The sequence below is a fragment of the Camelus ferus genome, chromosome 3 (genome assembly GCF_009834535.1).
Source record: "Camelus ferus isolate YT-003-E chromosome 3, BCGSAC_Cfer_1.0, whole genome shotgun sequence".
NCBI lineage: Eukaryota > Metazoa > Chordata > Mammalia > Artiodactyla > Camelidae > Camelus > Camelus ferus.
In genome coordinates, this window is record NC_045698.1 from 55,313,391 (window position 1) to 55,338,493 (window position 25,103).

The 25,103-nt window shown below is 35.3% G+C and overlaps 1 protein-coding gene and 1 non-coding gene across 2 annotated transcripts; both read right to left on the reverse strand.

Moving 5' to 3' along the window:
* Positions 1 to 1,068: 1,068 nt before the first annotated feature.
* Positions 1,069 to 25,078, reverse strand: TMEM167A (transmembrane protein 167A). The gene is made up of 4 exons (XM_014554095.2): positions 24,937 to 25,078; positions 9,943 to 10,052; positions 5,887 to 5,921; positions 1,069 to 2,057 (listed from the first exon to the last, which is right to left on the reverse strand). The coding sequence occupies exons 1-4, from the start codon at positions 24,937 to 24,939 to the stop codon at positions 1,987 to 1,989; spliced, it is 219 nt and encodes a 72-aa protein (XP_014409581.1). The 5' UTR covers positions 24,940 to 25,078; the 3' UTR covers positions 1,069 to 1,986.
* LOC116662869 lies at positions 8,252 to 8,386 on the reverse strand. The gene has a single exon (XR_004318957.1). It is a non-coding gene; the product is annotated as a small nucleolar RNA U109 (small nucleolar RNA).
* Positions 25,079 to 25,103: the final 25 nt, after the last annotated feature.

The following is a 25,103-nucleotide window of genomic DNA, read 5'->3' on the forward strand; positions in this document are numbered from 1 at the left end:
AGAGAACTTGTGTTTCAAAAGGTCAGTGTCTGGGTCAGAAATTAGCTGCCTCCCACTCTGTTCAGCATCTACACACAGTAAAATTTTTCATGTGTTACCACGAATTTTCCAAAGGAGTTATTTCTTCCTCTACTTTCCATCTACTCCTCCTGAAACGGCTACTAGTACTATCCTAGAACTGACTAACATACTTTTCCCTTTTTCATATTAGATTTGTGTTAGCATATAGAAAATGAGTTGATATAGCTTTTGGGAAGTCTAGTTGGCAGCAGAGTTGGACAGCAGATGGCCACTCGGAAACTAGACCGAGAAAGGTGACTTACTCTGCATGTATATGCTGATAAGGGAGTCCTGTTTTGGGGCTACCCTGAAGGTCCTTGACCTAATGCAAAGCCCCAGAGACAGTTCAGAGTAGGAAAAATGATCATAACCTGATTACCTGCCTAAGGCAAAATATATCAGTTTTAACCAGCTATAGATATGCCAACAATGTACAGTAAACAAATATATTGACAGCCTATAGCAGCTTTTATCTTCTGCAAAAAAAAAGAGCAGGCTTACAATAAGCTCTTCTTGGATGTTTCCTAAAATTCTTTCCAAGTACTTTAAAGTGGTCTTTAAAAATAGGTAACTTTTAGTTCCATACTTTGTTTCTGCAGAAAAAGCTACTGGCAGGCTCATTTAAAAATAATTCTAAACAATTTTTTTCTTTAAAAAAACCAAAGTTTATTCTTTTTATCTTTTTACCTTTATAGGTAAATTAACAGCTGAGAACAGTATCTAATTAATACTATCTATAGTGGGCAACTTTTAGCTAAGAAGTTCTATTTTGGTTCTTAAGAAATGTTAACCATAAATGTATAATAACTGCTTTACTACAAAATTTGTAAGTCACATTTCCAACATTTCTCTTGCCTCGAAGAAAATTATTGAAGGTCTTCCTCTATCATCAAAGCCCAAGGATATTTATGCCATGGTATACGGGTAAGTAGATTTGAATTTTTGTTTATCATCATTTACTAAGTTACACAAAAGATTCCAGTTCAAGTTAATAGACAAAACGTAAGCTAGATTTAAAGTGCTATATTTAAAAAAAACACATACAGTTTGTATTTTGCAGTAATTAAAATGTGAAGACCTGACAGTAAAAGGAATGAAAACACATACAGGATTATCATTCTCTAGTTGTCCTGTTTTGTTCTTTTTACTCTAAGCATGTAATCTCATTCAGAGAATGACAGTTAGCTGGTCAAATTTATGCTTAAGACATTTATCTATACTTTACCAGAGAGGTTTCAGAGGCTACACCACCAGTCAGATATTCTAAATTCTTTGATGTTAAATAGGAACATTTCCTCAATACTACTTTTAAGTCATCTCATTTTCTCTTCCTCAAGAACTGCATAGGCTTGTTTTAAATAGTTTAAACATCTGTAATAAACTAGTTTGCTAAGAGTAGAGGTACTCTGGTTAATGCTTGAAATGGTGTGGCCAGGGGAAAAGCAAGCCTTATGCAATATGAATGCAGTCTTTACCCACACAAATTGAACTTTTTTTTTTTTTAACAAAAAAGCTAGTCCAAAAAAAGTTCTCATTCTATAAAGATTTATCATTTCCAAATCACAGTGAAAGGAACTTGAGTAATTTACCGATTTTGTTTTCTACTATGTGCCTTAAAGACACCTCACCAAAAACCGGTATCTGACACAACAGACTGACATATGCAGAATGTGATATTGTAGTGACAGTACTGAGGTTGACTGTTACAGACATATTTAAACTCTTTAAGTAGTAGATGGTTACATCCTAATTATTTATATAGAACATTGGTCCAATAACAAAAATAGAGAATAGCAGCTGGAAATTTGTCATTCAATGTTCAGAGATAAAAGGGTTAACCATTCATTCCGTTATTTTCTGCAGGTAAGTCCTTTTTTCCATATCGAAATCAATCTGATGACAATTGAATTCCGGCACTTTTCCAAGCTACTGTATGAAGAGGATGCTGAAGGCCATCACAATACAGCATACTGCAACGTAAGGGCTCTTCCGTTCACCTAATGAAGAAAGGTAGATATATTCATGTTGACGAATGGCTAGCATAAGGTTACAACTCACTACAGGAGAGGGGCATATAAAAATGAAGATAAAACTCTTACCTGTGAAGCCCATACATTTGCGGCGGTGGGGGGCAGGCAAGGATGGGCAAAATAAACTACACGCAACATAAAAGTAAGTATTCTACAGAATGAGCTAAACTATACTGATTATTTCCAAGACCACTTCCTTTTTATGCATTTAGAAAACTCTCAGTGCGCCATTTCAGTTCCACTCTATACATCCAGATATTAAAAAGGTGGGGGGGATAAGCATTCTTGGATGAAAATAGTGTTCCATAAAACTGTATTTAAAAAGTCAATGTAACATAAAATGCTTAATAAAAACATACTAGAGAAAATATTTTTGAGAGGGATTTTTGTGTCAAATCTTTTATAGTATAATTACTCTAGGTTAGAAATGTAGAACTCAGAACAACCACTTCTGTATCAGTCAATTTTCACATGTGTTTAAGGAGTGTTTGTTTATACTTGGAGACTTTTCTTTGCATGAAGTAGATACGGAGTTGGCTTGTGAAACTGTCTTGCAAAGAGATCCTGTGATTGTAAGTTAGCTCAAACTCATCTTGTTCTTTCCTGTTTCTTCAGTAATTGCAAGGCTGTACAAAGCACCAAGCATTTTCATGCTGCCTTGAGGGCACATAAGGAAGAGTGATGTGCTACTTCTAGAAATAATGCTGAGTGTGTACCTGGTGTCCTTTATAGAGATGGTTTACTCTCCCCTCACCCGTTTTTCTATGATGTTTACAATAATCTCTTTCCCAGTAATTAAGTTCCTTATTTCACTTAGCAAATTCAGTTAACTACTTCTGGAAAATGTCAATCTTGACCACACTTATCAACTAAAATCTTTAAGGTGATTTTCATTTTCGGAGGTTCCTCATTGAGATCACAAAGTCATATAGTAAGTTTGTGTCTTTGTATCTGTTCAATGATAATATTCACAGAAGATATTATACACATACAGATAAAATAAATAAATACTTGGTGTTTTTATAGTGTTTTCTGTCCATAAACGTTTAACGGACTGCCTTCCAGCTAAAGGAAAATCTAGAATGTGAGACAATAGTGTTTTCACAATACTATCTCAACTGGAAAAAAAATCTTTTGAAACAAAAAATACTGTGGTTCCTCTGTTTTTTTTTTTTTTTAAGCAATGCTGATTCTTTCAGGGTGAAAAACTCAAGTTATCCAATAAAATAACCACCACAAAAAACATTCAGACAAAAATGTCAGGTGGATTTCATAAGGAAGCCTGTCCCTGTCTTTAGGATTAGATACTCTTATTGTCTAATACAGTCTTCTTAAACACCAAAAAAAGAAATTAATACTGTCTTAAGAATTTTCCATCTGCTGAAAATTAATTTTTGAGGAAGTCCTTCTCTTCTTCATCCTCCAGATTAGAATCCTATGATTTCCATGTGGGTTTCATTTTCCTGTTTTTAATTTTCTTAAAAGAGGTTGCCATGTGGTAGAGCTAAACATCTTTGGTTGAACTTGGGTAAAAATTTTATTTCTTGTCTGGTCTTAGGACTCTAAGTGAATGTGAAACAGTTGCTGTAACGTGATGTGTAACATGATAAGATGATTTGGCTGGGCCCTTCCCCATTAAAATGGTATCCTTTCTTTGTGGATGTATTCTATGTCAAGATAAGAGAGGAGCATGTGGTTGAGAAAGCGGCACACCAGCATCAACATTTTCTAAAGCACTTTGCCAAAAGGAAAAGCTAATGCTTTTCACATAATTGGCAAGAATGAATACTTTAAGTGAATCATTTAACCTATGGTATTCATACGGTCGAAAGGAAAATGAAAATCAATGAGCAAGCAAAAACAGAAAAGGCAGAATTTATAATTAGACATAAAAATAGATAGTAATACAGGAAATCATTAAGAAAGATACAAAGTAGATGTCTGAAATTTTAGCCATACTTTCAAGTAACAATTGTGAACAAAAGGATCCCCTGAGTTTGCTACTGGAGTTGTATACCTTTTTTTAATTTATTACATAAAATGGATCTAAAATCCCTTAATATTTTATTCATGAGTTAGCAACTTAATGTTAGTATTACGCTAATCCAGTGATAATTCTCTCTTCCCTCAAATTGTCTTGCTTTTCTATTGTGTTCTTTTTTTTAAACTGACTTTCAGTTGATTTACAATGTTTCAGATGTACAGCAAAGTGATTCAGTCATATATATATATATATGTAGGTATATATATACTTTTAGAGATCTTTTCATTATAGGTTATTACAAGATATTGAATATAGTTCCCTGTGCTATACAGTAGGTTCTTATTGTTTAGATATTTTATTTATATTAATGTGTATTTGTTAATCCCAAATTCCTAAGTTATCCCTCCCCCTACTTTCCCCTTTAGTAACCATCAGTTTATTTTCTGTGAGTTTACTTCTGTTTTTAAATGAGATTTGTCTTTCTCTGACTTAATTCACTTAGTGTGAATCTCTAGGTCCATCCATGTTGCTGTAAATGGCATTATTTCATTCTTTTTTATGGGTGAGTAATAATCTATTGTGTGTGTATGTGTATGTATGTACATATACACCATATCTTTAACCTTTCATCTGTTAATGGATACTTATTGTAAATAGTGCTGCTATGAATACTGGGGTACATGAATCTTTTCTAAATAGTTTTCACCTTTTCCAGATATATGCACAAGAGTGTGGCTGCTGGATCATATGGTAAGTCTACTTTTAGTTTAAAGAATCTCCATACTGTTTTCCATAATGGCTGCAGCAAACTACATTCTCACCAGCAGTGTAGGAGGGTTCCCTTTTCTGCACACCTCCAGCATTTATTGCTCATGGACTTTTTAATGACGGCCATTCTAACTAGAGTGAGGTGACACCTCATTGTGGTTTTCATTTGCATTTCCCTAATAATTAGCACTGCTGAATATTGCCAATATTTTAAAATAACTATAAATGGAATATAACCTTTAAAAATTGTGAATCACTATGTTGTACACCTGTATCATATAATATTATACATCAACTATTCTTTGATAATTAAAAAGAATATTGGTGAATTACAGCAATAAAATACATTTTAATTCATTTACTTACCAATCATTTGAGAGTCTATTATGTGCTGGGCACTATATTAAATGTTATTATATACATAGTAGTAGGGAACAAGAGTATATATCATTAGCCAGAAACACACTTAAGATGCTATTAATCCTGTTATGAAAAGTTAGAAGATATCCACATTTATCTTAACTTTCATCAATTAGGACAAAGCTCAACTATGACCACATACAGGGTTTCAATAGACAAAACAGTTCATGTTTTCTAAAAACAGCAAATAACATTCTAGGACTTAGCATAGGGCAATTAGATGGTTGCTCAGCAAGCCTTTCATTAAATGGGAAACTAATACTCAGTTATCAAAATGGTACGCATTATAGAGAATAGCATGCTCTATAAGTATGTGTGGATAAAACCATACATATTTATCCAAAATCTCAAAACCAGAAATGCACAGTGTATGATATCTGAATTAGAGACGTTTTTGTTGTATTTTCCATCTCCCTGCTAATAAAGTATTATCAGATATCTTCAAGTTTTAAATAGTGTAAGGGAAAGATTTTGGTGGAACTCTACAAACTATCGAAAAAAGGCATATAATTGGGAAGCCTGCACTTTTAAAACTGACATTTAATTTGTGTGAATATACCATAAGTAAATTGGCCAACAATTTACAGCTGAAGAAGTGGAGAGAAATTACAGATAGATCCTTACCAATTCTGGCGCACTTCCAAAATATACCCAATAATCTGCATGGAATAAAAAAAGAAAGTAGCTACTGATTACTAGAAAAGATAAATCACTCAGTACCATATAGAGAATTTATTACATACTAGCATTTTAACTTCTGATGCTTTGCTTTAAACTGAGATTTACTTGATGTTGAGTCACCATTTATCTAGAAAAGTAGGACACAATAGCTTACCAACCACCAATGTACAGAAATTGTTAGAAACTTAAACGCCCAAAATAAATCAATGTGAGAGTAGCAAAAATTTACACAAGGGCTTACTATTAGAGGATTAATTCAGTCAACTTCAAGTGCTTTACCTTTCAAAAGCAGAAGATACATATGCCCATTTAAATGTACATTAATTTTGAGAAAATAGTAAATGAACACAGTTGGTTTAGGATAAATTTTAACATTAAAAAATAAAACCCATATTGTAAACACTTCTTGTAGAATATATTTTCTATACTGAAATGTTCTATAACCATAAATTCCAATGATAGCATTTACATAACTATATCACTAAAGAGGAATACAAAAATATGTGCTTATATTTCAATATAAGTAGAAAACCTAGTTTAGGCATACTGTATATGAATTAACTAGCATTTAAGACATATATTCTGGAAATAAGAGAAATTAAAATAACATGTCCACTTCAACCCTACGAATGAATATATTATTAATTAACACATATTATATGATATATATTATATCACTTCTTTGGTATGGATTAAAAAAGCTTTTAAAAAAATGAATCATTCAATGAATATAGATATTTAAAAAAATAAAAACATTGTAGACAACTGTTTTGTTGGTGTGACAAAAATAGAATTACAAATAGTGTTACACATTTGTAAATCAAGATCAACTAACATTACTACTGTAGTGAATTAGAACTAGTGCAAAAAAATCATAATACTTAAATTCCAGGGAAATCTATATTACTTTTTTTCCCCCAAAGAGATGGCTGGTTAATGAATTATTATATTTGAATGGTTAAGACTGAAAGAAAATACTGATTCCGCTAAGTTCTATATACTTTCCTCCTCTGAAATACATAGTAACTTCTTGACCTCAAAGCAAAGTTTCTCAGTTCAGATTAAATGAAATGGGCAAAAATACAACTTTATTGTAAAGCATGGGTATTCTGACAGGTGAAACGATTTTACTATAGGAAAAAAAGAACAAACATGATATACACTCTTGAAAGCAAAGGATAAGGTCCAGATTATGCCTAAGTTTAATCCTATTTAATTGGCTGTGATGGTGAACAAGTTATTTTATCTCTTTAATAGCACCCTTATAGGGTTGTTATAAAGATTAAATGAGTTTTTATATGAAGGTCTTTAGAATAGTGACTAACATGTGCTGTGCTCAGTATCACATAGGGTAAAGATATATGTGACAATAACTCCAGATATCACTTACATTAGTTTATATTTCATACAAAAATGGAAGACAACTGGTTAGTGATCTGTAATGTTCTGGATGCTTGATTCTAAAAACCTATTGATTATAACATGCACTACTGATTTAAAGCTCTTCTGACTGAGGGACTCAGAGGCAGTACAACTGACATTCCTCTATGGGAAGCTAAGGGCCCCAAAAAACAGTGAAACCATATGATCACAGTCAAGGTCTTTTCAGGTCTAATAGTCTAGAAATAACTAAAGCATCATTAAGAAATTGGTATGACACAGTTAGCATATTGAAAGCTATTTAAATGAAAAAAATTTCCTAACTTGGTAATTTAAGAAATTAATCAGTACCTCTGTGGCCTTTCCACATATTTGTCTACCTAGATATTTCTGTAATACTTCAAATGCTAAAAAAAACCTTATTGGCTGGTAAAATCCAATCCAAATATGCTGCTTAGTTTCTAAGGATATAAGCCAATAAGTATATCCGTTCATAAAACTACTAAATCTATGAAAATAGGAAACAAGACAAAGTAGCAATCTTTATCTGCTGCTTTTTAGTTCTATATTATTTGAAGCAGCAAAAAACTAAGTTATTTTTAACAGCGAAGTTATCAAAAACTCATTTTATCCAACTGGCCCAGATATCTTCACTTAAGCATGAAATATTCACCATAATGAAAGTTTATTATGAGTCTCATAGTTTATTATGAGTCTATAATATGTAAAAGCACCTATTCTAACAAAAGAAAAATGACCAGTAAAAATTTCTTCTACAGAAAATATTTCATACGTGCCAGTCAAAATAAAACGGGGCTTTTAACATTTATATATATAGAAACGAAGTTTTTAAAAAAGCTTTAACACAGTTGACTATTATCACTATATACTTTAAAATGTAAAAATAGGCATGCTATTTCTCTGGTTTTTATGTAGGAGAAATATACTACTACTCAACCTCTACTGTAAGGTTGGCAGCCCTGAGAACTCCTTTTTTGATGTAGCATGTTATGGATGTATTCCTGCTTCCAAAGGAACGAGGAGCAGACATTTCCACATGCAATCTACTGTCTTCATCACAGCATCAGGAAAATACAAATACTCTCTTCTACCACTATGTGATTATTCTTTAATGAAAGAAACACTTAAATTTCTTATTAGATAAACATTATGTATTATATTAGAAGTCCAAGCAACTGATCAAATGAAACGTTTACTGGATTCTACCACATGCTTTAACTATAAGTTAATAGTTCAGGGTTGCAAAGAAAGGGAAGTAGGAAATAAAACTATTTGGTAGAGTAGAAAGGTTTCACGTACAACTAAGCAACAAATAAGATTATAATTTCAACCAAGGGACAAAGTATTAAACTGAGTGATGAAGATTAAGTGCAATAGGAGTTCAGAGAAAAAGGTGGAGTGATGAGAAAACAATGTCTGCAAAGGAAGTGGGACGCTGTCATAAAAACTAATGGACAGATAACATCTGTTTTTACCTTTAGTTCATTAAATAAACGCCCCTAGGCCAACAGAGACATTTTATTGGAACAGGATTACTGATTTTCGTTATTCAAAACTGGTTAGGGCTTTTATTTATTCCTTTATACATGTTCAAACAAACCTATGTAATAAAAAGGAAGGAATAGTAAAAGCCAAATGATTTAGATAATGGGATGTTTGAATAAATGTTAGTTATGACCCCAATGGTATAATGGAGTTGAAGGAAAGAGAATTATTTCCTCTCATAGCTGAGTATCTACTACCTGGCCTCTTATAGGGGCTTTTTATTAGTGGAAATGCAGTGTGGCCTTGCAGAATCCTAATTTGGCCTTTTTCCTTCCATTAAAAATAAAAAAGGCGCTGGAGATAATTATTCCTATGGGAAGTATTCTACTGTTTCATCCTTTGATTTCTTATGATGATTAAGTGAGGTACAGGATCTTACCACAAAAGGATGAAGACAATTATTCATAGAAATTAATAAATCCATTAAGACAAAGAAAGTTTACATAGTTTTTACCACATGGACTTTTTTTTTATATATATATACTTGTTCTTCTGATTGAATTCAGTATGTATTTCTTTGTTAGGAACATGGCAGTTTAAAATTTTAAGTCTGTGTGGTATCATATTAAACTAAAAAATTTTGGTGTGGGAATGTATAATTAAAAGCAATGTTATGTGCCCAAGACTTAATTTTTACTATTGCTCTAATTAAGCTAAGTAAATTTCTCCAAAGTTGTTTGCTTTACACAGATGGGGAGACTATATGATAAAAAGCAGTGTTGGAGTGGAGAAGGAATGTCTATATTATTATTCTTATGAACATAGTGCTTCCAAATTGTTTAATACTTTCAAAATATAATAAACTTTATTAATTATTCTATTAAAAACTAAGGCCAAACACTGTCTTTGAAGTCACTTCTGATATCTATCTTTTTATTTATTAAGATTCTATGACTATAAAGTTTTTAGATTTTTAGAAACAGGGAAGATAATGTAAAAAGTTATAACAAAACTAAATTATATACAGGAATTAAATTATTTAACGACCTTTAATAATTTACATTCATGTTTCTAAGAACTAATTTGGGTGATTACACATTATTAGTAACATACCCAGTTTTATTTCTGTCCAGGAGGCTGGGTGCCAAGGATCGGATATAAGCACAGGTACATATAAGCAGCAAGATTACAGTCAATAGACTCTGAAAATTGAAAATGGCAGACTAAAAAGAGAAAAAGAAAAAGAAAAATTAATATCACAAGAAAAACTACACAGGTAAAAAATGTCAGACAATTCCATATTCAGAATCATACTTCTTTCTTCAAAAAGGTAAACAGAATGATATGCCTGAGAACAACTTTTTTAAAAGCAAAATCACAAGCTATTTTGAGGGTATACTTTTTTCTCCATTCTTTGGGCTAAGAAATTCAGATGATGCAAGAAAAACTCTAAATTCAAGAACTTGAAAACACTACCAAAACTGTCATGAATCCAAGTTAGCTCACCAAAGCTGAATCAATATGTAATTAATACAAATGTTCTAGGAGCCCAGACTACTTACTAGGCAGGACATGGAGTCTCCAAGCTCTGCCACTAAGCTGGCTATATGACCTCAGTTGAACACTGTCCTCTCTAAATCTCTTTTACATCAGAAAAACCAGGTGGAGACTGGGGAGATAGAGTCAATGTTGGCTCAAGTTTCTTTCAATTGTGAAATTCTTTCAGAATAAGAATGCTTCAAATTTAAGCAATCTTGTTCCATGCGTTGACTAATACTAGGCTATTAGGTTTGGGTGAAAGAAAAGCACTTGCTCGTTCACTGCTGATTCTTTAAAAGTTGTTTAAAGAATCTAACATGAGAATCATAGAAAATCATAGGTTTCCAGTCAAAGTAAAAAGGAAGTGGACTTACTGAACTCAAAATTCAGCTCAAGGGTCATCTTTTTCAGGAAGTCCCCTTGAACTCATCTGCCTTCTCTCCCCTCTTTCATATAGCTCTCTCCTTTCTGTTCCCACAGCAAATTGTTACACATTTATTATAATACTCATCCCTGAAGAATGGACACTGTCTATCAACTCTGAACCTCTAGCACCTGACAATGTGCCAGTCACACAATGGGAGCCCAATAAGAGATGGTTGAATAAATAAAACGATTTTTAAAAAGTGCAGCAATATTACTGTATATAAAGTAAAGAATAACATTCCATTATATAGAAGTAGCTAAAGGATACCAATTTCACACAGAAGCCAGCAATATGCTTATTTAGTAAATTCAGAAGCACTTCCTGAGAGGGATCAAGATGGAGTAGGAGGACATAGACCTCACCTCTCCCAACAAACAGATTAAAAATACAAGTACATGTGAAATAATTCTCTCAGAAAACGAACTGGAAACAGGAAGATTTCTTATACAACCAAAGTTGCAGGAGAGATCTTCAAATAACCAGGTAGAAAGGGGGAAAAAGGGATCAGGATGGGACCCATGCCCCTGGGAGGCATCTGTAAATGAGAAAAGGTCCAAACAGGCACAACCTCACCCTGGAGATCTGCTGGGACAGCGAGAGGGGCTGGAGAAGCCTAGACTACTTGTGAGGCACGTGCGCATGCTGGCTTACTAACAGTCATGGCAGAGAGAGACTGGTGCTGGGCGCTGCTGCCTCACCCCACTTCCCTATCTCAAGTGTGCACTAGGCAGGGCGCCAGATACCTGCAGTGAATCTCAGGCAGACAGGGCCTCGGAGTGGACCGACTCTTCCAGTTGCATGGAGACAGCTGTGAGGCTTGTTAGCCCATGTGCCCACTGCCAGCACTCACATGGTGGTGGCAGGTCTGGCCACAGAGGATTTAATCAGCCTGTGCACCTGATGATGCCACAGAAAAGCACTTCTCAGGGGGACAGCCCCCAGGGAGGAGTATGCAGTGGTCCACTTCCCTGCAGGAGTACTCCAGTTTCTCCCTACCCGACACTGCCATTTGGAGTTGGATCTAGGCAGACAGGTCCTGGGAGAGGCCTGCCACAGAGGGAGCCCAGGTCCCAGGTGGCAGCACAACAACCTCGATTACTGAAGCCACAGCACTCTGGCCCCCAGCACCAGCCCACTACACATCACAGCTTAGCAGTGTCTGAGATGAGCACAATGGAGAAAAGGATACAACCTTGGGCTGCTTACGGGCAGAACTGTAAACACCTGCATGGGGGGGTGCAGAGGTTCGTTGTGATCACATGGGCCCTTGCTTCAGTGGTCACCTCCTTTGGGGGAGGGCTCACACTCAGGGGCAGTGGAGCCTGATTGAACCTTGCCCTCAGAAATTCTACTCCAATGACTGGAGAGGAGACCCTGTCCCTGACAGGGTTGTGACAGCCATGGAGCAAACAGGAGGCCCTGTCCAATATCCAGCACAAGCTGTGGACCTCACAACACCAATCACACCACCTATCAAGGGGGTAATGGCCAGCACACTCTGAGGAAAGATGTGGCTGGCATCCATACCAAAACCAGTCCTTGTGACAAAAATACTGGACTCACACAGGCCACACAGGGATGCTCCCATGTTAAAAATACCCCTTCAAGACCACAATAGAAAACTTCCTCCTAAGTTAATAGGAACAGAAAAAGTTAAGTAAAATGAAAAAGCAAAGCAACTATTCCCAATTAAAAGAACAAAAGAAATTCCCTGAAAGGACAAATAATGAAACAGACCTCACCAGTCTACTAGACCCTGAGTTCAAAAAGGAGGTAAGAAAAATGCTAAAGAATTAAGAAAAATTATTGATAGAAATACAGATAACTGTAACAAAGAGCTAGAAACTATAAAGATGAATCAATCAAAATCAGACAACTGCCAAGTTAAAAATCAATCCAGAAGCAATCAATAGCAGACTAAATAATGCAGAATGAATAAATGACTTGGAAGACAGAATAATGGAAATCACCCAATCAGAACAGCAAACAGAAAAATGAAAAGCAACATATGAGATCTATAGGGTAATATAAAGCTTGCCAACCTGTGTATAATAGGGGTTCCGGAAGTAGAAGAGAGAGAAGGGAATTGAAAATATACTTGAGGAAATCATGGCTGAAAACTTCCTAAACCTAAAGAAGGAAACAAATATCCAGGTACAGGAAGCAAAGAGACTCCTCAAAAAGATGAACTCAAACAGACCCACACCACGCCAAATCACAACTAAAATGGCAAAAGATTATACATTCTTTTCAAGTGCACATGGAACATTCTCTATGATAGACCACATACTAAGATGCAAAAGAAGTCTCAACAAATTTAAGAACATAGAAATTATTTCAAGTATCTTTTCTAGCCACAACGGTATGAAACTAGAAATCAACCACAGAAAGAAAAACAGGAAAACAACAAACACATGGAGACTCAACAACATGATACTTAAAAAAAAAAAAGGTCAATGCAAAACCAGTTCTAAGGGGGAAGTTCTTAGTGATACAGGCCATCCTCAAGAAACAAGAAAAAATCTTAAATAAACAACCTAACTTACTATCTAAAGGAATTAGGAAAGACAAGAACAAAGCCCAAAGTCAGCAGAAGGAAGGAAATAATAAAGATCAGAGAGAAAACAAATAAAATAGAGATCCAAAAACAAAACAAACAAACAAACAAACCAACCCACCCAGAAAAGATCAATAAAACCAAGAGCTGGTTTTCTGAAAAGATAAACAAGGAAACAAAAAACATCAACAAACCTCTAGCCAGGCTCACCAAGAGGAAGAATCCAAATAAACAAAATAAGAAATGCAAGAGGATAAATAACTGATACCATAAAAATACAAGAAATCTTAAGAGAATAATATGAACAGTTAATATGCCAACAAGTTGGACAGCCTATAAGAAACAGACACATTTACAGAAACATATAACCTGCCAAGACTGAATCAAGAAGAAACAGAAAATTTGAACAGGTCAATCACTAGTAGTGAAATTGATTTTGTAATTAAAAAACTCCCTACAAACACAAGCCCTGGACCAGACAGCTTTACTGGGGAATTCTATAAAACACATAAATAAGACCTAATACCTCCTTTTCAAACTATTCCAAAAAAACTGAAGAGGAGGGAATATTCGCAAATTCATTCTACAAGGCCACCATCACTTTGATACCCAAAACAGACAAAAATAACATAAAAAATATAAGCCAATATCTTTGGTGAATATAGATGTAAAAATACTCAACAAAACATTAACAAACTGAATCCAACAATACATTAAAAGGATCACACACCATGATCAAGTGGGACTTATCCCAAGGATGCAAGGATTTTTCCATATCCACAAATCACTCAATGTGATACACCATATTAACAAACTGAAGAATAAAAATCATATGATCATTTCAGTAGACATAGAAAAAATGTCTGACAAAATTCAACATCCATTCATGATAAAAAAAAAAACTCTCACAAAAGTGGGTATAGAGAGAAGATATCTCAACTCACTAAAACCCATTTATGACAAACCCACAGCCAACAATATTCACCTGTGAAAAGGTGAAAATCTACCTGCTAAATTCAGGAACAAGATAAGGATGCCTACTCTCACCACTTCTATTCAATACAGTATTGGGAGTCCTAGCCACAGCAATCAGAAAAGAAAAAGAAATAAAAATTGGAAATCAACTTTGGAAAATCCAAATTGGAAGGAAAGAAGTTAAACTGTCACTGTTTACAGATGACATGATACTCTATTTAGAGAACCCTAAAGTTTACACACAAAAACTATTATAACTAATAAATGAATTCATCAAGGTAGTAGGATACAACACTAATATACAGAAATCTGTTGCATTTCTTCACACTAACAAAGAATTCTAAGAAAGAGAAAGTAAAACAAACAAACAAACAAAAAAAACCAAAAAAAAAAAAAAAAAAAAAAAACACCCAATAAAACCATGTAAAAAACCCCCAAATAAACAACCTAGGAATAAATTTAACCAGAGAGGTGAAAGACCTATGTGCTAAAAAATATGGAACACTGATAAAGGAAACTGAAGATGACTCAAAGAAATTGCAAGATATCTCATGTTCTTGAATTGGAAGAATTAATATTGTTAGAATGGCCATACTACCTGAAGCAATCTAGATTCAATGCAATCCCTATCAAAATACCCATGATATTTTTCACAGAACTAGAACAAAAAAATCTAAAATTTATATAGAACCATGTAAGACCCAGATTTGCCAAAGAGGTCCTGAGGAAAAATAATAAACCTGGAGGCATAATCCTTTCAGACTTCAGACATAATTAAATAAAGCTACAGTAATCAAAACAGCATGGTACTGGCACAAAAACAGACATACAGATCAATGGAACAGAATAGAGAGCCCAGAAATAAACCCACACACCTGTGGTCAGTTAATCTATGACAAAGGAGCTAAGAATATACAATGCAGAAAAGATAGTCTCTTCAACAAGTAGTGTTGGGAAAGCTGGACAATTACATGTAAATCAATGAAATTAGAACACTCCCTCACATTACATGTAAAAATAAACTCAAAATAGTTTAAAGACCTAAATCTAAGACACGACACCATAAAACTCCTAGAAGAGAATGTAGGCAAAACATTCTCAGACATAAATCGTCGCAATATTTTCTTAGATCAGTTTCCCGAGGCAAAAGAAATAGAAGCAAAATAAACAAATGGGACCTAATCAAACTTAAAAGCTTTTGCACAGAAAAGGAAACCATCAACAAAATGAAAAGATAACCTATGGAATGGGAGAAAATATTTGCAAATGACAAGACCAACAAGGGTTAATAGTCAAAATAAATACAAACAGCTCATAAAATTTGGTATCAGAAAAAATAAACAACCCAATCAAAAAATGGGCAGAAGTCCTAAATAGACATCTATTCAAAGAAGACATATAGATGGCCAGCAGGCACATGAAAAGATGATCAACACCGCTAATTATTAAGAGAAATGCAAATCAAAACCATGATGAGGTATCATCTCACAGCAGTCAGAATGGCTATTATCAACAAGAACATAAATAACAAATACTGGAGAGTGTGTGCAGAAAAGGGAACCCTCCTATTCCGTTTGTGGGAATGTAAACTGGTGCAGCTGCTAAGGAAAACAGTATGGAGGTTCCTTAAAAAACTAAAATTAGAGCTACCATATGATCTGGCAATCCCAGTCGTGGGTATATATCTGGAAAACATAAAAACTCTAATTTGTAAAGATACGTGTACCCCAGTGTTCATAGCAGCACTATTTACAACAGTCCAGAAATGGAAACCACCTAAGTGTCCATTAATAGATGACTGGTTTAAGAAGATGTGGTATGAATATATAATTATTACTCAGCCATGAAAAAGAATGAAATACTGTCATTAGTAGCAACATGGATGGACCTAGAGAATATCATACTAAGTGAATTCAGTCAGACAGAGAAAGAAAAATACTACATATCACTTATATATATGTGGAATCTAAAACACAGTACAAATGAATCTATATACAAAAAAGAAACAGACTCAAAGAGAAGTAAGGTAACTTATGGTAACTGAAGTGCAAGTGTGGGGAGGGATAAATTATGAGCATGGGATTAACAGAAATAAAATATTATAAATAAAATAGGTAAGCAACAATAATTTACTGTATAGCACAGGGAAACTATATTAAATATCTTGTAATAACCTCCAATGGAAAACAATCAGAAAAAAATCACTTTGCTGTACACCTGAAATTAACACAATATTGTAAATCAACTATACTTCAACCTAAAAAAAAAAAGTACTTCTTATAAAGTCAGGAATTAGACTAAGAATAAGAGTTACCCAACCCAAATTTTTAAGGTGAAACTGTTACTTGCAAATGTTAAATGCTACTTGAGAAGCCCAAAAAGATTTAGTGAAAAATGATTACAGACCATAAGGGTATAACACTGAATAAGGTGGCTAGGTACATAATTAAAACATTTAAATTGACAGCCTTCATAACTAAAATATCAACCAATTAAGAAATAACCAATTGCTTATAATAGCAACTAGAACAAAAAGCTAAAATATGTAGGAATAAGCTTGACAAGAAATCTGCAATATTAGCATCAAAGGCCAAAATTAACAAAGCCTTAAAGCACTCTGAAGAACATAAAAGTAGAATGGAGTGGTATATAAGATTCTTACATTAAAGGGTAACATTTTAAAGCTAATCTATGAATTTAAAGCAAACCCTAAAATAACAAGTTTTGTTTTTTTTTTTTTGAAATTGACAACTGATTTGGAAGTTCATGTGGAAAAATAAGTAAGCAAGAATAGCCAGGAGAATCCTGAAAAAAGAATTCGCCCTTTCAGAAATTGTCTTAATATTTTTTAACCTTTTATAGATTTTTAATATTTAAAATCCATTCAAAACATTAAAAAATTATACATGTTATTTGCCAATATTTTAAGGACAAAAATTGCTTCCATAATGCTAAGTGATAGGAAAAACACACATAAGACTTCACAATCAGTTCATCTGTGGCTATGTAAACGTTTATGCAGTGGAGAGGAGATAATGCAGTGCTTATCTCTGGAAGAGTTTTAACCTAATTCTCAACTTTTCTGGATTTCTCAAATATTCTAAGTGTTACTATTATGGTCTAAACAAGATGAAATTGATTTGTAATTATTATTTTAAAAGTTGTTCTCTATGCAAATCATTTCTTCATGGATAGATCAAGGGTAAAGTTTAACATGTCTTAGTTTTCAATCGAATTGGATTTTAACTTTGCATCTGTGAAAGCAATATACATTTTATAAACTGAAATCAATAAATGAACTGATGATCAATTAACTAGATAGAAATAGTACTTCACAATGCTTATCTTTTAAAAGTCATATTTTGAACATGTATATGAATACATTGATAATTAGTATTTGACAATAACCTCATGAAACATAAAGCACCAATTTCCTTCCAGCCAACATAGCAAAACATGTATTTAGTATCTACTCTGTAGCATTATGCGAGACATGGGATTAAAAAAGTACATAGTATGGTTCCTCCTCTCCAGTTTACAGCTATGAACAATAACCGATATTCACTGAGTGCTTGTTATGGCTTATCTTATTTATTCTCATATTTGTGGTAGATGTTGTTAATACCTTTATTTTATATATGAGATAACTGAGCAGTTATAATCTAGTTGGAACTGGAAATGCATTTTAAAAACTAAATAGCAATTTGCAGCAAATGTAAATGAAAACTGAGCCACACAGACAAAAAAAAAAAAAAAAGGCCATTTTTCACAAAGAAAAGTCAGGAGAAGGTTCAAGGAGAAAGCAGGAACTGAGTCAAGCCTGTAAGGGCACAATTACACGGCAAAGAATAGAGCGGGCTCCAGAAGAGACAAAGGCGTGGAAAAACTCCCACAGTATCAGGAATTTGCACTGTCAGGGAACAATGAGCAGACTTCCTGTATTAAGCAAAGGATTCACTCAGTAAAGTGGCTGGAAAAGAAATCTGCAGAGTAGGTTTCATCATCTTCCTAATGGAGTATCTAAATTCATGATTTTGCAAATGTGTACTTTTTAATTCCCTGAACATCTTGTTAAAGAAACATGCTTAAACGATATGTCTGGGATTGGTTTCTAAATAATCCAGTGTGTGTGTGGTAGGAGGTGTGGGGATGATGATGAAATGCTGAATGTAGGGGATTCATTATACTCTTCTAGAAAGAAGAGAGAAACCTTTGTATGTCTGAATTTTTTCATAATAAAAGATTTTAAGAGGCACTTAAAACCATACTATTATTAAAGAAGCAGGGTGTGTATATATACATTTGTGTGTATAACCATTTACAAATGAAAACCATTTAAAAGTATGCAATATAGGATACATACAATTATGTTCCTGGGGTTTATAGACCCTAAAATTTAAACAAATAATCTTAGGTGGTAAAGTCTTTCAGATGTACTCAGACTCTGGTCAAGGGTTTAAACTGCAGGCATTAGCCTGCCACTGCATAGCCTGCCGGAGCATTCCCCTTAATGCTCAGCATCTGCTGTCTGCTGATAGAAAATTTTAGTCTCAGAGTTAAAAGAAACAGATGTTACTGTTCTGTCGAAAAATAATTGAGATTTTCAACAGGAAAATGTTATTAAAGGGAAGGGAGGAAGCTAAGAAAAAAGCAAGCGTATCTGATCACAAAATGAGGGAAAGGTGGCAGAAAAGGTGAGAAGGGAAGTAAAATTCATTTACTGTGTCTCTTTCAGGTCCTTTAAAGCATGAAATCTTTTTCAAGTGTACTCTGTGTTTTTGTACATGCCACCTCCTACTTCTTTCAACCTTCTGGTCTCAACTCAAGAGTCAACTCCTCCGTGAAGTCTTCCCTGTCCCCATTCTCAGCACCAGGCAAGTCAGGATCTCAGTACACCTGCATGCTACACACATAGCTGGCCCCCGCAACCTGTACTGTAACTTTCTCCTCTATTTTATTAAGGTTCTTATCAATCCCTTGTGCCTATTAAATAAAATAGTGCACAGCAGTCACTGAAAAATGCTGAATGAACAGGAACTTGAAACAATTGCAAATAATGAAGATTTTAACAAATGCAAGAACACAATTAGATTCCAAATTAACAATGCACGTTATTGAAAAAATGTAGATCTGGCTGCTGAATATTTTATGAACAATTCAGGAGAAACCTCCACACACTGCTTTGCATTTATATTTACTTGTCAATGGTATTTTGGGAAGTTCAGAATGAAGAAGCAAATATACTTATGTTTGTTGTAAAGGCCCAGGCTGAAGGGTAAAATAAAGCCCTGAGGTAACCTTTTCTCAAGATTCAAATCAATTGGAATTCAGAGAAAGTTCCATCAAGCAGTTGGCTTTGAGGTGCTTGCATATGGGGCTGTGCATGTTCTTCAGAGTCGACCTAATTTGTAAGAGATATACAACCTCAAGAGTTCTAGATGCCTGAGTAGGCAAGCTGGCTGGCAGAAAATTCTAGAACCTCAAATAATTCTCAAATCTAAGGTCTACCTAATTTTCAGCGAGGACACCATGTGACAATGCCAGGGAGTTACAGAATGATACGCTATTCGGTTTTATAAATTTAGCTATTAAACATTAACACATATTGGAACTAAGTGGTCACAAAATGTAAGACAACTAGTTCCTACTGGAGGCTCTAGGGAAGAATCTATTCTCCTGCCTTTTCCAGCTTCTAGAGGCTGCTTGATCCCTTGGCTTAGTGAGGCTCTCATCACTCTGACCTTGACAACCACTTCTTTTGTGATTACGGCCCTCCTCCCTCCCTCTTACAATGATCTTTGTGATCAAACTGCTTAGTCTCCCCAAAATTCACACAGGAAAAGTCCCTTGTGCCAAGTAAGATATTCACAGTTTTTTTTTTTTAAGAGGGTCGGGGAGAAGGGCATTCTGTCTACCACACCTACGAACATTTCCTTTTTATGAGGAGGTATCCAAAACATTCCCTAGACTCAGGGCTGCCTGTGGCACCCTCTGGAGCACAACCTCAAATACAGTCAGAACAGGAACCTTTGGGGGTCCTGGAATATAGCCACCCTGCCCTGACCATTCTACTCTTAAGAACAATAGTACTTGTTCTAAAAACTGATTCCAAACTTTTTTTCCTCCAAAGGCCCCTTTTATTATCCCTCTACGCTCCAGGCCTGTCGTACTACTCCCAGCTAACCAGAGCTTCTGACATGCTTCATTGTGCTAATGAATTTATCCAAATCAGAAGGAAATAAACTTGATGAGTCAGTCACTTTGTATAATTATTTTGAAGTAAACTGTAATTTGTTAGGCTATTGAAACAATAAAAATGATTCACTTTCATTTGGTCACCACTGTATTAAATAATTTATCAGTGAAAGATGAAGACTGGTCAACGCAAAACTTAGTGTCCAAACATGAAATTACCTCTAATGTTGACACATCTTTTAAAAATTCTCTATTCTCAAGTCAATTTGAAAAGTTAAGAATATTTTAGATTCAATTTTTATCTGTAAAGATATAATTTCTTATTTTCAGAGTCATTCTTGAATGTTAAAACCATATTAAGTATGTATATAAAGGCAAGAATTCAATAGTTTTGTTTTTAGATGTATAAGTAAAAATACTTCTAAGTAAAAGAAACTATCCTAAACATTAGGAATAGAAGGAAAAGGGGGGAAAGTATGCAAGCAGCACAAAGGCACAAAGAAACACTGAGAAAAGCTGAAGAAATACGTATGCTAAACAGTGCTCTGCCCAGAGTGCTCAATGACTGGTTGCTAATCATACTTAATCTGCAGAAAAGACTCTAAGCAGACAGTATATTCATTAGTCCTGGATCACTTGCATTCCATGGAACTTACTTATTTTTAGGATTATCAGAACAAATTATTTAGCTAATCTGGTGACAAGGGCCTTCTTTATGCATAACTCTCTCTGGAAGCTTCAAATGTTGACTGCCTCCTATGTGGGAAGTAAATTTTTATTGACATACTAATTCTTCCAGTTTAACTGAATACCGAAGACCTAAATTTTTAAAACTCCAAACAGAAACGATTTTACTTGTTTTAATCTGTTTTTACACAAAACTAAAGCCGTCAGTCCCTCTCTGGAGATGGAAGGAAACCCAGAAATGGCATTCCTGACCTAACTGTGATACAAATTATACAGCACTGGAAAAGTGGGTCAGCATTTTATCTTTTACAAATCTAGGTCAGGTCAGCATTTTCCAACTAGTTTCTACTTGTAAATTCCTATGTACCACTATTATCTACTAAAATGGAAAACATGGAAATACAGGGATAAATGTAAGTCTGTATGTGAGTGTGCAAACACACACAACACCTTGTTTGCACAAGATAAATGACCACAGGTGATTGAAAAGATTTCCACTAACATACAGAAATATTAACATTTTCTTTGGGCATTATTAGCACATAAGTTCAAGTTTTGATGCTTACTATAAGGTAGCACTGATATTGTACCAAATATACAAGTTATCTTGATTTAATTTGAAACCAAAAAACCAGGATTGTTTACAGTTTCGATGTTGAGAGCACATTATCTGTGTCTTAGCACCAGAAGCCAGTAAACATTTTTGTCTTTAGATAAATCAGCACCTCTATGCGTCAGTTTAATTTCACTTATAAAATGAGTGGGCTGGACTAAATAGTTATTTGGTATCTCTGGTCCTGTTTCAAAAATGTAGAGACATTATTTACACTTTCCACTGAAACCTAAGAACTTTCATGGCTATAAAGCCACAGTCCAGAGTTAGAGGCACCTCAACTCTATTCTCCATTTGTAACACTTGGAGAATTACTCTTTCCTCTGTTTCTATGTATCTCAGCTACAAGATGAAAGAAACTATTTCACACCCTTTCTCTGATACTCAATTTAACTATAAAATGTGGGCAATAAGTCCTACTTAGCAGGGGTTGTGAGCATTAAATAAGAATATCTGTAAGTCACCTAACACTCCAAAAGAGAAAGAAATGAAGATAAACTTCCTCAGGTTAATCAAGTAAAGGATGAGAACTGGGGATGATTCTGACCCTGTTTGGCTCAGTTTAAAGCCATGTTCTTTCCACCACATGTCATCTCTCTACATCCTAGCAGATAGCATATAAAATTTATTTAATACTCTCCTTCACTGGACTGTAAAGTCCTGGAAGACAATGAGCATGACTTTGTATCCCCAGATTGATTTATTTGAGTACCAACTCTAACTTACACCTTGATATAGAGATTAAAGACCTCATTTCTACTTTAAGAACTCTGCCTAGAGAGGAGAGAAATATAGGCAACATCTTACTGCTGTTTTCTATGCAAGAGGGACACTGGGGGGAAATACATGGACTACAGATTTCCACAGATACCTAAAAGGAGTAGAAGAAAATAGAAGGTACAGGGAAGGCTTCTTGGGAAGAGATGAATCTTGAAGAACATTATGAGTTAGGAAGAACAAGAGATTCTGAAATTCTTATAAGTATTAATTCAACAATGATATGATTACATTATAATTATGATACATTTATGCTCTCATAGTTGTAAATTATTATTGCTCTTAAAACATTTTATGGCCTTGAAATGCATCTTAAAAAATGGATTAATCAAAATACAGTAATAAGTTCTATCACTGGGTTACCTCACAAATATACCAAGTGTAGGTGCAAACTCAAAAAGAAACCTCATTGTGTAACTCTTCCAAATACAATGTACTTTCTCTAAAATGCTTACATCCTAAGCTCACAGGAACAGAGCAGGAATGAAAATCCACCTGGCAGTTGTTTCTATTTTCCACCCATCTCTGATTTGTATATTTGAGAGCAACAAATCACTAAAACATATTTTATCCTCAGTTATGTTGTTTTCATTAACAACAGCACAAAGACTTCTGGCATCTGGACATTAAACATAAGTTTGGGTCCTGGCTTTACTATCTACTGGGTATATTACCCCAAGCACATCAGTCTCTCGTGCCTCACTTCCTTCACCTGTAAACATCTACTCAGGTGTTTGAAACAAGAATGCTTAAAAACTGATTTTTCAAATGCAGAGTGGCACAGAGCAAGCTTTAATAAAATGACAGCGATTATTGTTACTCTGAAAAAACAAGTATGGCCAGACAGTTCAAATACTATTAATCTTAAAACACAATATACAGCTTGCTTCCAGGGAGTACATAAGACAATAAGATAAAGAAAAGAAGAATGTATCTTAAACTTGTACTCGGAATAAAACAATTCAACTTCAGCCTTGAGGAGGATATGCAAGAATTGAGTAACAGTCTCTCTTTTTAACTGAAAAAGGAATCACATTTTCTAAGTTAAATAACAGCTCACTAATGATACAAGTGTATCCGTCCTATCATGTGGTAGTGGGAAAAGAAGCTGGAGAACATCCTTGGCCAAGGAAGGAACGACCTGCCAATAAAATGCCATCTCTTCTGTAAGTGGTAAACTTCCCCAGGGAAGAGTGTGACTTATGCCCCAGCTATAATCACAGTAGTTGGCATAAAGCAAACAACAATTAATGAGTTTTCGGTTAAATGTCTAGCGGTTTCTTCTATATGGGATATTGCAGGAACATCTGGGAACACAAGCTCAGCAACTTTCATTGTATAATAGCTTTTTGGTTCATGGTTGCTTTTGACATTATAAAGAAAGGCATGCGTCCTTTCCCCAGAAATATGCCCATAGATGCAACATTTGGCACATGGACTTCATAAATTCACTACAAGGGCCTGTTGTAGAGGCTGTTGGCCTTTACCCTAACAAAGGTAAAATGCCTTCAGACGTAGCTTAAGAGAATCTGCTATTACTACAGCTGTCCTCTGGCCATGCTGGCTTTATCTGTTTTTCTCAGCCTGGAGATGTAAGCATTTCTTTTGCGAAATTTTGTGACTCATTTCAAGCTTTTCTAAGAGGCTCACACTATTAAAGGAATTCTCAGTAAGACAAAATAACACATAAAACCTTAATAATGTTTGGGAGGGGAGGAAGGCCCGAGGCCAGACACCATTCCAAGCACATTAAGCTCCAAAAGAGAAACCACCTCTGCAGGCAATTCCAGTCATTAAAATACAAAGTTTGTAAAGCAGCATCTTTAAAGTCAAGAGAATGGAGTAGGAGGGACCTGAAAGACCACTAACTCAATATGTGAAAATTAAGGTGTGGCGTTTGGAGTTTCTTTGACACCAACGAAATAAAACACCAGGGTCAGGCCGCAGGAAGGTAAGGAGGTGCAAAATAACAAGCACAAACACAGACAGCTCTAATGTCTTAAAGGATCAATGACCACAAAGAGCCCATATAACCGACGTGTTAAGCCAAACCAGCGGCAGTTTTTCAAAACAAGTCAGGAAAGTGGCCTCTGCAGGTGAGGGGGAGCTCCGCGGCCCTAGGGTCCCCCTTGGGCGGTCTGCCCTGGTTCTCCCCGGTAGGACGTGTAGGGGCCACATGGCTCCCGGGCCTGTGCATCCTACGAGCCCCGTGAAAATCAACTTAGTGACAGGGCTCCTCGGCCGGGAACCCGGGACCACCGCCCAACCCTCCAACCCTGGTTCGGGCCCGCAGCCCCTTCACAAAGCTCAGCCGCGACCCCCAACCCAGGTTCTTACCATAGTGAGGCCAGCGAAGCCCCAGCCACATCACCCTTCCGGGCCCAGGGCGGAAGAGGCGTGCACGCCCGGCTTGCCTCTCTCGCTCCTTCGCGCCGTCTGGTTGGGCCTCTCAGGGCACCTCCTCCTGAGCCGCGCTCCTCAGACGCTACGATAGGCTTCTCTCT

Bases quoted from the DNA above. Each gene is read 5' to 3' on its own strand.
- TMEM167A (XM_014554095.2), bottom strand. The intron at 5,922-9,942 runs GTATGTTACTAA...TATTCCATGCAG, and splicing joins CTGGACAGAAATAAAACTGG to ATTATTGGGTATATTTTGGA. The intron at 2,058-5,886 runs GTAAGGATCTAT...TTTCTTCATTAG, and splicing joins TTGGAAGTGCGCCAGAATTG to GTGAACGGAAGAGCCCTTAC.